Source organism: Mustela erminea, chromosome 15 (genome assembly GCF_009829155.1).
Source record: "Mustela erminea isolate mMusErm1 chromosome 15, mMusErm1.Pri, whole genome shotgun sequence".
In the NCBI taxonomy this organism is placed as follows: Eukaryota; Metazoa; Chordata; class Mammalia; order Carnivora; family Mustelidae; genus Mustela; species Mustela erminea.
This window is the reverse complement of record NC_045628.1, coordinates 76,331,837-76,344,830: the sequence shown is the minus strand read 5'-3', so window position 1 is coordinate 76,344,830 and position 12,994 is coordinate 76,331,837. Positions and strand designations below refer to the sequence as shown.

At 47.6% G+C, this 12,994-nt stretch overlaps 1 protein-coding gene across 1 annotated transcript in view; it reads right to left on the bottom strand.

The window, feature by feature from the left end:
* Positions 1-12,994, bottom strand: part of FLT1 (fms related receptor tyrosine kinase 1) — a 174,610-nt gene that overhangs the window by 36,110 nt on the left and 125,506 nt on the right. Inside the window, exon 16 of the mRNA XM_032314380.1 lies at positions 2,179-2,285. Coding sequence (XP_032170271.1) covers positions 2,179-2,285 — 107 coding nt within the window. The remainder of the gene's footprint in view (positions 1-2,178; positions 2,286-12,994) is intronic.

Below are 12,994 nucleotides of genomic sequence, written 5' to 3'. Positions count from 1 at the left end.
AGCATCCATCAATGTTAGCTCTCAACCTCACGCTGGCCTGTGCAGTGTGGGGGTAAAAGGATAGCATCCAGTCCCTATCAATGAGGAATTCACTTGCGGTTACAGAAACCACATGGAAATAGTTTTTGAGGACCTGTATCTCTTTGCCTCCCACAATTCATCAAGTTATCTAAGGATTCTCTTTTGGAGAGAATAATCGCTTGTTCTCCTCTTTTCTTATTGACATCAAGATTTCAAATTTTTAGAAGTTCTAGGGCCACCTTCAACGTCCCGGTTCACTGTTCCAGCCTTATTTCCGCTCTGCTCCTGGGTGTTCCTTCCCTCCTCTGGGCCATGGGGAGGAGGGTGGGCTGCGTTTTTCGGTTCCTTTCCTTTCTGCCACAGCCTTCAAACTCTTTCTGTGAACTTCATTTTCTCTAATGTTTTTTCTCCCCCTCCCTCTTTTGTAAGCTTTAGACCTCCCTTCTAGATTTGGCAAGCTTTGCTCGTGTTAGACCTACTTCCCTCCATGCTCTGTCTCCCCTTTTAAAATGCCGGTGGTGTGGCCTCTGTGCCATTCTAGAGCAGTGGCCTTCCCTGTCACATCTCTAGACCAGTCGTTCCACACAGCCCATGCCTGATGTTACGTATTTTCACGGAGGATGCCCGCTGAGCCTCGCCTCTCATACCAACCCCATAAAGGACACCTCATTGGTTTGGTTACTAAGCCTAAGGTCACACAACCTGGGTTCAACGCTCCACTCCAACTCTAGCTAGCTTTATGACTTTGGACAGGTTATTTTACCTCTCTGAACCTCTCTTTCTCTTCATAGTAGGAATGCTAACATATCTACTTCCTTGCATTTTTGGAAGGATTAATTGACATAGTACACGAAGAACTCATCATAAGACCCGACATGCTAATGAGGGCTAAGAAATCTCTAGAAATGGAGGAGGCCTCCTTGACACTTTTCAAGTCCTGTTGATTTTACCTGCTAAATATGTCTTGTTTTAATCACTGAGACTAGGAGCTACCACCATTTCTCACTTGGGCTACTAGAAAGTCTTCTGGTGGGTTCTTCTACCGTACCCTTGCCTCTGATCCATTCTTGCTGAAGCCAAAATTCTCCTTCCAGACCCAGCTCTCTTTCACTGATGATTGCGTCCCTTTGCTTAACAATACTGGTCCCTGCACCCATACCTCCAGGCTTTCTTTGACTCCCAGAACAGAGACTGAATTTCTTACCTCAGCCTGCCAGGCCCTGTGTGCCCAGCCTCTGCCGCCTCTCCTCTCCCACCTCACCTCGTACCTTGTTCTCTCCACGGTAGTCATGCTGGCCTCTGTCAGCCTCTGGTTCCTGAAGTGTCCCTGTCCTGCCCCAGCCTCACCCCGGCTCTCCCGGGGCCTGAAGCACTTTCCCGTCCCTTCTCGCCGGACTGCCCCCTTCCAGGACAACTGTTCAGCCAGCTTGCCTCCAGGGGCAGGTTCATGTTTGTGTGTGTAACTGGTGAAAGCCAGGCTCCTCTCCGACTGTACCCTCTGCATGTCCTCTCCACTGTCGCGCGACCGCCTGACACTGCGTACGGAGCAGGCGCGTACATGTTGGAGGCATGAGTGAATGGATGAGCGCGTGCTGGCTCTCCTCCCTGGAACCGCAGAGAAGCCAGCGGGGGCTGCAGGCCTAGTGATGGAACCTGATGTCTTGTGTTCAGGCTGAACCTTGCAGCAAAGAATGCAGCTGTGTGGTGGGGGGCTCCGAGGAGGGTTCCGTAGCGAACCGCCGGAACCGCCGGAACCGCCGTGCGCTGTCTGCCTTCCCATAATGTTGTGACATGTAAGTCAGAGGTGGGTCTCTATTTTGCTTTTGCTTTTTCATTTCTTGGCAGAGAATAAGAACACTTTGCAGGTCTTAGGCTGACTTTAAATATTTTATGACCTATGTTTATATCAAAAACATCCCTTCTGTTTCTGGGAAATAGTCCTCTGTTCATTGCTCTAGGTTTTGGTTTGAATACACTCCCTTGATGGTTGAGAGGCATTTTAATGACTCATGTTTGGTGTTCCCCAGACCAGAATCAGAAGCCAGGGAGAAGGGGACTGGAGCCTGACACCGGCTTAGTGCGTGCTCTAGACGTGAGGCTAGCATTTTAGAACATTATGTAAAAAGAAGCCTAGGACTTCATCTGAAATGTTCTTACCCTTTTCAGTTTTCGGATGAAGAGCGTTAACAGGAGCCAGAAGAGGGTTGCAGCCACACAGGTACACGTCAGAGTGATGAGCTCCAGGTTAGATTTGTCTGAGGTCCCTGGAGAGAAAAAACCATCAGGATGACCCTCAAAAGGCATCGTCCAACTTTGAGTCTTTGTGATGCTAGAAAACAGAACTAGTGTCCCTAAACGGTTCGTCATGGTGAACCCAGTCTGGTGGCGTAAGAGTTAGTCTGGGACAGGTCTTCTCTTACCTTCTGAGTCAGGAAGGGTACATGATCTTAGCATCATAAACTCATGCAGAAATGAAAAGGCTTTCCAGAAATTCTGCGGTTGAGTTTGCAGACTCTATAATCCCAGAAATAGCTAATTAAGAATCAGAGGAGAAATTTTTAAAAAGGAAAAAATTAAGGCAGGAACAAAAGCCCATTCAAGGGCTAAATCTGGAATACGTGAAATCTCCCTAGTGGGTTTTAGAGGAAATTCTAAAGAAAAGGAAAAAAAAAATAATAAAAATGACATAAAAGCGCTCCTTTGGGACTCACAAAGTTCTTCTACTTTGATTTTAAAAATAAAAATAAAACTCAAGGACTGTCACAATTGCCTGCTCGCTTCTTTTTGAACAGTCGGGCCAGACTGCCCACCTCCTGCTCCCCACTTCTGGCTCCATTTCTGACCTTCGCAGCGGCAGCTGGCCTGCAGGGGCTGGGATGCCAAGGGGGTCCTTTCCAATCGCCTCATTTCCCAGAGTCAAAAGCTGATCAGTTCCTCCATCGCCAAGAAGAAACCACCCAAAGCATTCAGGAGGAAGCCTCCAGAGAGGAAGATCTTTGGGATTTGGGAAAGTATACCCCCAGGGGGCCAGAACAGTGGTTCCCTCCTTACAGACTCCAGGGGACAATTTCTGGAGAATTCTAAAGTAATGTTTTATACTTTAACCTCATTATAAGGAGACAGAGCCCTCGTATTAAGCTAGGGAAGAACAAATGGAACTTACTCTCTTTTAGAAATAATGATGTGGGGGCACCTGAGGGGCTTGGTCGGTTAAGCCTCTGCCTTCGGCTCAGGTCATGATCCTGGAGTTCTGGGATTGAGCCCTGTGTTGCGTTCCTTGCTCAGCGGGGAGTCTTGCTTCTCCTTCTCCCTCTGCCTCCCTCTGCTCATGCTCTGTCTCTGTCCCTCTCAAAAATGAAATCTTTTTAAAAAAAGGTATGAATGGCATCCTTGCGCCCTCAATATGCGGCCAGCCCTCAGAACCCCCTTACGAAGCAGGTAGCAAGAACATTCCCATCTCCTACACAAAGCGCTACATCTTGTGGGTTCTTTGTTTCAACTCAGCAAGAGTGGCTGAATCCTACTGCAGGTGACTGTCAGTCGGAGGCCATGGGAAGATGAGCGAGAGAAAGTAGTCACACTCCCGGGACTCGCTCCCAGCCTAACCGAGACATAAGGCAAATACAAAGAAAGGAGGGTTGCAGGAACCTAGTGCTTTTTGAAGGAGGCGACCTTTGAAATGGATGGTGGCCTACAGAGATGAGGCAGGGGAGGGCATGGAGGCAGAGGGGACAGCAGGAGTGGGGACCCAGAGCTGGGAAATGACGGGGTGCCCGTGGCAGTCTAAGGCCAGGCCGGCACCTGACCACAGAGAGGTCAAGCATCTGTGTGAAGGGTTTAAACCACGAGTTGCATGCTGGCAGCGGGAGCCAGGGAAGTTTCTCTGAAGAGCAGCAAGTGCACAAGCTAGAAAGCGGAGCGGCGGCGTCCTTCCCTCTCACCCACGTGCTTCCTGCGGGCCACGGTCCCTGCCGCCGTGGCCCTTTTCGTCTAGAGGGGAAAAGCTCATTTTCTCTCCATCCAGTGCAACACAAAGGCCCGCCCCTTCTCCTCCCATGGCCCTGTCCTGCCGGGCTCTCACCGCCTACCTGGAGTCCCCGCCAGCTGTCACCTGGACCACGGCACTACCTTCCTGACCAGCCTTGACTCCCCCCAGGGCTCTCCTCCTCGCTGAGCCAGCGTGACCTTGCCTCTGTCTAGATGTCATCCCTCCCCACCTCTGTCCCTGTGGCTGGCAGAAGAAAAATCCAAATTTTTGGTTCCTTTGTGCCCAGCCCTGCCTGTCTCTTCATCTTCATCTCCTACCTTCCTCCCGTGGGCTCCAATCACCTCAAAATCCTTGGAGTTTCTTAGATCGGCCAGCCCTTCTGCATGTCCGCGCTTCGGCCCTCGCTGTTTCTCTACCAGAACGTAGGCTGCCAGGGGCTGCGGCCGCATCCCCCTCATCTTTATGTCCCTGCTCCTCGGTCTGGGTGAGCGAGTGGGTAACGTAGGACGGGCTTGGTCACTGGAGAGTCTCATGAAGCTTTTAAAGGGTTCAGGGTCAAATTTCTGTTCATGGGCATTAACCCAATAAACACATGGAACACCACCTGTGTTGCGGGCTCTGTTCTCGATGCTGGCATAGGGTGGCAGATGAAAGGTATGGTCTAGAGTTCACAGGCTGACATTGACCTCTGACCAGGGGAACAGGTTCAAAGTCCCGAGCGGAGCAGCGGACGGCAGGATTGTGGTTCTGTTCACTGCTCTGTCTCTGGTGTTTGGAAGCATGCCTGACCCTGAGTCGGCATCCTGAGTTTAGTGGGTAACTGAATGGATGAGTTTGGCTTCATTTGCTGCTTTATTAGCTTGTGGCTGTTTCCCTGCCCCTCACGGGACTGAGAACTGAAGTTTCGAAGTATGATAAGTTTTTCTCTCAGTATGCCTCCGCTTAATGGGAATAAGGTAAGCTCGAGTTAATAGGAGGTTGGCTTTCCTCTCCCAGGTGAAAGGTCTGAGGCTTCCCTGTTGTATTCACACACACACACACACACACACACACACACACTCACAGTCTTCTCTGCTTATGTTGCAAATAAGTTCTGTGGAATCTTATTGTGACCTGCTCAGGCCTTCCTGGCCTTTGGCTGTTGGAGAGGCTGATAGCATCTTGGGACACGATACTGTCTGCATTAAACCTCTGCAGAGGCCTCCTGGCTGGAATGCCCTGGGAGAGGCCCCCTCCCATCGTGGGAATGTTCCCACTGCATTCCACGGGGCAGGAAGTTGACCCCCAAAGTAATTCCACAGCCCTTACTCAGGCAGGATTCCTTTCAGTGGGACCAAATGGGTTTGTGTGCACTTATACATTTAAAGAATCAACTTAAAAAAAAAAAAAAAAAGAATCAACTTGTGCAAAAACATCTTCAAGACGAACATTTATGACAGGGGAAAGATCTCCTGCGTGTTCTATCCCTGCTTACTGAAAACTAGACTAGGAATTTATCAGGATATCATGTAGTCTCTGTGCTCGCTCGCTCACTCTCTGTCCTGTTTGCTTTGTTTGGAAAGTAACCATTAGGATAGTCTTAAGTTGAGGAGACCGACTCAGGTCAGCAGCATCTCCTGCACAGCTCTTGGACATTTTCTCAGAGGTCAAACCTCCCCACACAGGTCTGACTAGACCCAGCTTCAACTGGCTAGTGACCGCTGACGAGCTCAGTCCGTGAAATGGCCCAGCTGCCCGTGGCAGGGGGAACGGAGGCCAGAGGAAGTGTGGGTGGAGCTTGACACTAACTAGGCGCCAGCACCAGGGCTCCAGGACATTGCTCTCCTAGGCGGTGTGTGCAAGCCTGCTTCGGGGCACGTGGCAAGGTTATTTTTATATGGGCGAGTGACAAGAATGTGGTCCCTCTGAAGAGTTAGTGTGACTCTACTTTTTAGTTACTGACCGCTAACCCTGTTGCACAGAGCTTTCCAGGTCAGCTACCCTTTCAGGCTTCAGACCACGCCTCCTGGGACAGGAAGGGCGGATGTCCCCCAGGGGAGGCACTGAGTCCTGAGGGGTGATGTGCCTACCCTAGAGCCCTTGCAACTGCAGGGACCGGCTACCCTGCTCTGAGGTTTTGTGATGGGTCAGTAGGCACCGAGCTGGACTCTGGGTTGCGGCAGCATCCTGCCAACCCTGACACGTGGCACTGTGTGGCCCCGGACTGCCCGAATCAACAAGCAGGAGAGCCAGAAACTCAGCTCTCACAATGGAACTGGGGGTTCTTCCCAGGAGTTAGGAACAACCCCCCATGCAAAAGACCAAGGCCTCTGGCTCTGGGACCTGCCTTGACTTGAGATGAGCCCAAGTTTTACCAGGAAAGGGCAGGAAGCAAGCAGCCATGTCTTGGACCAAGGTCCCTGTGCCCCATCTTCCTCCACATGTGGATGTAACAACAGCACCTCAGCTCACAGGAGAAATGTGTGACCCCAGGGGGAGTGATTCTTTTGAAGTTTCCTCCCAACCCTAGCACTCCCTTTCCTTTTTTTTTTTTTTTTTTTTTTAAATCCTTATTAGTTTTTGGACTTCAAGTACAAGATAATTTGGTTCTCATCCAAACCTACTGCAAATATCACAGTTTGTCTCTTCTTTCTAAAACTATTCAGACTTCGGCCAAGTACCGATTGTTTTCTACAGAACTGCTTTCCCTGAGAAATTTGCCTTATACCTGCCAGGGTGGCTTAGGTGGTGTTCTCTGGTGCGATCGTTATTTTAATTTGAGGTAACAGTTTATGTGGGCTACTTGTCCAGTGAATTCTGAAGACATCAGGAGATGGGTGTGTTTCGTGTTCGTTTGGCATCTCCAGCATTGGTCCAGTGGAAGTCTCAACAAATATTTATATATAGATGAAAAGCAAATGAATCAGATACACCTAGACCTCATCTTCCACATGAACCAGTCAATCAGAGCTATCTCATTTTATACAAAATCCAATAACCAATAATCCAGCTAACCTTATCACATAATTTCTCTAAGACTCACAGGAATATTCAAATTACCTCTTCTACTATTTTTGAAGCCTTTTGGGAATCTTTGTATACAGGTTTGGAACCTCTCTTAAGGACAGAGAAATACTGTATTCATTTAAGTTGGAAGTAAGTTTTTAAGAATAATTTTAGGGGAAGATACTTAAAATTGCAATTATGCACCATCAGGTCTAGGACACGTTTTGCTTAAAGCTGGTAAAGCTAAATCCTTTGACCTAGGTCCTTAGGACAAAGAGGAACTTCGTGGTTTGGAACCCCATTTGGGTAACTCCCTGATGAAGTGTAGGAAAACTAAAATACAGAAAGTTTTGTTGAAGTTCATATGGTTTATCATATTAACAAACAATAATGTTAGCTAATACTTAAAAAGTTTCTATTATAGACCAGATACAATTTTAATGTGTTAATAATCCTTACGACCCCGTAAGGTGGGCATACCATCATTAAAGTCTATTTGGCAGATAAGCACCAAGAAGGTAAATAATTGGCCCAGGGGCCACAGCTCAGGGGCGGTGATGCACCTGGCTTCAGAGGGGGGTCCTCTGCTCTCTCAGAGCGGAAAGGCAGCAGGGCAGAATGGTTCAACATGGATCCAGTTCTCCACTCTGCCACTCCTAGCTTTGTAACCCTGAACAAAGCCCTAGATCTTTCTGTGCTTTAGATTCTGACTCGCACGTAGGAAAAAAAACCCCATTGGGTTGTCACAGAAGTTGAGTAGACTAGTGCATGTTAGTGAGCATAAGCTATTAGAACTGAATTCCATCACCATTTTTTGAATTCTTGATGAAGGCCAGCTTTATGTCATTGTTTAGACTTGAAGTACAAAGGCATGCATATCCCGTTCCCCAGCCCTCTTGCCTGAAATTAGTGAGTAACAAGTTCACCTCACTATTGGCAGCGCTGGTCTCTCCTTGGGAACTTTTCTGAGTTGCCAACACCCAGGAGAAGAGTGACATCAGTCACCAACATCTATACGTGAATTAGTTTATCACATCCTTCCCAGTGCCAGGAGAGCCAGGGGAGTGAATTTGGGGCAAAATCGAGGAAGACAGGAGCTAATGTGGAGGGTCCTCTGGGCTTGAAGGAGCATCAGAAAGAAATGAACTCAAAAGCTGGCCTGGCCAAGGGGGATACAAGGGAGTGGCTGCATACCCAAGACAATTTGGGGCTTTTCCTATTTTTTATGCTCCAAATTGATGAAGGAAAAGTGTAAGTTTCCTGCTCTATGGGTCCTTTCCTGAAATGCATTAATGTTCAGTTGTCACGGCATAATTTTACAAATGTCACCTCTACTACCACTCTAAGCATTTAGACTATGGGACCCTAAGGCAGTCCTGTGTTTTCCAGGACTTCCATACCCATCAGTCATCCCCAAAAGAAGGTTTAATGTCATATTTTCTCTTGTGTAATTATAAAGGCTACTGAAATAGTATTTCAATAGCAAGGCCTAAATCTGTTAGAAGAATGTATTTGTATGTAATTGTGGTTCTGACTTGCCATCTTAAAGTCCTTGGTCTTTATCTCAAGTCCTTGGTCGAGAATGTGTCACGCTTTCATTGACACCATTCCATTGAGTCGCAGGGACTATTGAGCGCTATGTCAATTTCAGAAATTATTTTGGTTACGAACAGTTTTGTGTTGTTGTTTTTAACGTTAGAGCTTCCCCTTTGAGAGTTCCACGTGTGCTCCTGTGCAGTCCAAACCAAACAAGACCTGTGACTATTTAAAGAAGCCACTCTGACTCCACAGTCCACTCATCCTTTTCAGATACAAAAATAACACATTGTTTTATCTATGAGTATAAGAATCCTTTTTCAAGGGAAATAAAAAGAGCAGACAGTTTCCTTCCTGGCTAATTCACGAACCTCTTTAAATCTGTTAAACATAGCCGCAGACACAGCTCATTTGCTTGGTTTTGTTTCCTAAACTCAATCTGACAAGATAGGTTGGCATGAAGGGTCTATATGCATATATTGGGAAATCAAGTCAAAAGCTAGGGAATGTTCCATGGCCACCAGAGTGAGAGCCCCCAGAGAGAGCAAGGATCCAGTTTTAGTAATAAGATTACTAGCCACATCCTGCACTGAACACTTTGGAAGAGCATCTAAGGACCCAGTTTTTCTTCCGTGAGCTTCAAATACATCTATTCAAGATAGTGTGTCCAACTAATAAGATCCACTTTTAAAATTCTCCTTATCCCACACAAAAATGGAGCTGACACCTGCCTCCTTGAAATGTCACCACCATCTCCCTTCTTGGTTCTGGGTATCTCTTCTGGAGTGTCAGAGAAGGAGTAAAACTTCCCCTCCGTCTGAAGCTTCTCAAATATTTGTGGAAAACAATAATATCACTCCTTAGTTTTTAGACTAAACATCCTCATTTCCTTGCACTACTTCATCGTGACCGTATTGGGATACGGCTGCATGGACGTCTGAATGGGTACAGTAGTTCAGGCAGTTTGATGAATACGGATCAGGGAATCTGTTTTCTCAGCTATCCACAATTTTGAAGCGGAGAGGTTGGTTATAACTGTTATGGCCAGAGCAAGGGGAGGAGAACTTACAAAAGTGAGCCAAGAAGAAGGCAGAAAATCTAGAAAAAGCAGACAGAAGAACTCAAAAAGCATGGCACTTGAGGACAATAACGAGTCGAAAAGAAAGAACCACGTTGCAAGCTATAGCATTTCTCCAAGTGCTATCGGATTCGTGCCACACGAGCGGAAAGAGGTCATAAATCAAAAGTACCAGTTTCTCAGAAGAGCCAGTGGCTAGACAAGAGGAAATATTTAAAATTACCTTGACGTTATTGTTGCCAAGGGAGATATCAACATAGAAGGCGCACAGTTGTCTCATGGTTCACTGCCCCCTCTGCCTTGCCAACCTAGCAGCCTGTGAGGCTTCCTTTATACCTCAGCTCACCCCCATGGCCTTTCTCATCTCTCTGAACTCCTTGAGCTCTTGTCAGCAGCACTGTGTAGTCTGCTTGATACAAACTAGTGTTTCTACTTTACCCTTAGGAGGAGCTTAAATTGTGTTTTTGAAGATTTATTGATTTAGTAAAAGGCGGGGGGTGCATGGGAAGGGGCGGAGGGAGAGAATATCCAAGCAGACTCCTGCTGAGCACAGAGGCTGACATGGGGCTCAATCCTATGACCCATGAGATTAGGACCTGAGCCGAAACTAAGGCAGGTGCTTAACTGACTAAGCCACCCAGGTGCCTTGAGGAGCTTAAAATTCTTACTGATCTGGTTCTAATTGTTTCATGTGCACCTTAATCTGCTCCAACCAGGTTTTGAAAGCACACTGAGGTTCCACATGCTGCACAGTCCCGGGTGCCTAACTAAGTTGTCCAGTTAAGAAAAAATTGAATTTAGCTTATCTCTATTGCCCTATACAATCTATCAATATGCATCTTTTTTCAGACATTCAGTGGTTTTCTAAGTAGATCCATCCAGCAAACACATTTATCGAATGCTTAGGGAGAGAGGAGTGAAGAGTAAGCTGTGGTAAGCATTGCATTAAACATTCACGGCAAGTACTCTGGGAGTACCAAGGGGACAGGGATGGGAAGGCAGGAGGTCCTTTCCTCTACACCTGAAGCAAGCAAAGACGAGTGGTCAGGATGAGTAGGGTTGTCCAAGGGGAGAACAAAGTGGGAAGAAAAGAAGGAAGGCCGTGGAGACCAAAGGAAGGTGCTGTGTGTAGGCAGAAGATGAGAGGAGAGGCAGCGTGCCTTCAGGGGGTCATGAGCAGTTGCACAGCTGGGGAGCTCGGGGGTGATGGGAGGGATAAGCCACCAGGCCGCAGGAGGAGCCCAGGGAGGACCTTGTGTGCCTGCATGAGGATGAGAGGCGATCCAGAACCACTGCCAATTTGAAGCAGGGAAGTAACGAGTCATAAGATTAGTCATTTAAAAAATCACTCTAGAACTGAAAGAGGATGGAAGGAGAGAGAAGTAGGTGGGCTGTTCGGGAGGGTGAGAGATGATGTCAGGAGATGACAGGGTCAGGATGTCCGTAGTGGCAGCCGGCATGGGCAACTGAGGTGAGAATGGTCTCCCCTTTCCTCAGAAACAAATGACACAGGCTGATGGAAACGTGTAGAAATGATCAGTGGCAGCCAAATTCTTCATGCTGTCTGACTTCAGAAAAGCATTTAGTGGGAAAAGGAATCACTGTCGAAATAAGAAGCAGGTAGAGAGAAAACCAAATGACAAGATAACTGAAAAAGTCTGCAGGCTCAAATTTACACTAAGGCCTCAAGGACAAGTTCCTACGGCACCTCAGGGAGTAGGACAGATGGAGGAAGAGGGGACCCTCCCCAGGTTACAGGACATGGACTGTGGCCAGCCTTCCCGCTGACTTCATTGTATGACTTTGGGCAAATCATTTAACCCTTCTGGAGCGTCCATTTTCCCATCTGTAGACTGAAGATAAATACTAGTTACTTCTTTGGGTTCTTGTCAAGTTCACAGGATTAGGTATACCAGTTGCCTAGCAGTGTCTGCACGGAAAGGTACTAAATAAATAGCCTCTTGCTAAGTGTGCAGCACGGCTAAGGGATTCAGACAGTTCAGACACAGTTCTGTCTCAAAACATCTACAATTCAATAGGGAAGAGAGGCATGCCAATTCCCAAATAATAATAAAAAGCAGGATAAAATAAGTACTGACTGATGATCCAAAAGTCATGCTGTGGGAGGGCAGGCAGGAGAATGAGTATCTGAGTCCACTGTTCGTACTGGAGGACCACTGCTAAACTGGCCATGGTGGGAGGAGGGTTAGTGGTGAGTCAGGTGGTCTGATGGCCAGCACACTGGGTCTGGTCCAGCCTGGGGGTCTCCCCAGGGCTGCTGCTCTGCTCCTGGACAACAAACACAGCCCAGCAGGAGAGACTACTCCCGGAGGCTAGACTTATGGCAAATAGAAGGATGGTGGTGGTCATGACTGTGGGCAGAAGCCCTGAAGCAAGTTGGCTTCTGAGAACCCCAGACGAGTCTGGCAGAAAAGGTGAAGGGAAAGGAAGTAAAGTGTTTGTGGAGAGTTTGCAAACTTGCAGAAATATCCCTGCTTCAAGCAAGGGCTTCTCTGAAGCTGTCCCAAGCTGCCTAGTCACTGGGTCAGACACAGCCCTATACGCCCTGGTAGAGAAGAATGAGGGTCATGGGGATGGACCACAAGGAAGGCAGGTATGGGGGCTGGAGTGGGTCTAAAGAACCCAGTTCTCAGGCATGTCTGCCATTTCCTGGCTGTCGGGTTTAGATCAGTCATCCCATTCCTGTCCGGAGGTTCCTAACCGTTCTGTGCATCCTTTCGGGGATATGGGGGAAAATGCCTTCTGAACTGAGGATCCGGAACCTCCCTGCCCTTCTCTCAGATCTGCAGCCTCCCTGCCCTGATTCAGTGACTCCCTGAGGGCCACATCTGGAATCCTTGTTAGAAGATAAAGCAACCATCCTTTGAAGAAGGAGGTGTTAAAGAGAGGTGTTCATAATTGTTTTTTCCATGACTACCTGTTTTGTCCGTGTGTAAGCAGACCAGTTGAAAGAATTCTTAAAGACAGGACCTTTTGGGAGAGAAACAGGACCATCACTCTAAATCCTGGGGGAATGCTACCCTCGACCTTCTCTGAAAGGATACATTTGTGGAGGTACAGTTTTTTAGATTTTTCAGCAGGCTCTCTAAAATCATCTCCCTGGCAAAGAATGGGGTTGATGCTCTGTGTTGAAGGAGTCTGGAGTCTCAGAGTCAGACTCTTCGAGCAGTGCAAGTTTCCAGGGCGGAAGAACTGATTTCTATGTCGTTTCTCCGCCAGGAACACATACTTGCTCATTCTGTTGTCTCCCGGGGAGCCCTTGGAAACAGACTACCGAACAAATTGGGTCTTTTTATGTAAAACCTCAATGTGCCATAGCTCTTTACATCTCAAGAGGTGCCAATTTGATATTTTATGATACTGTA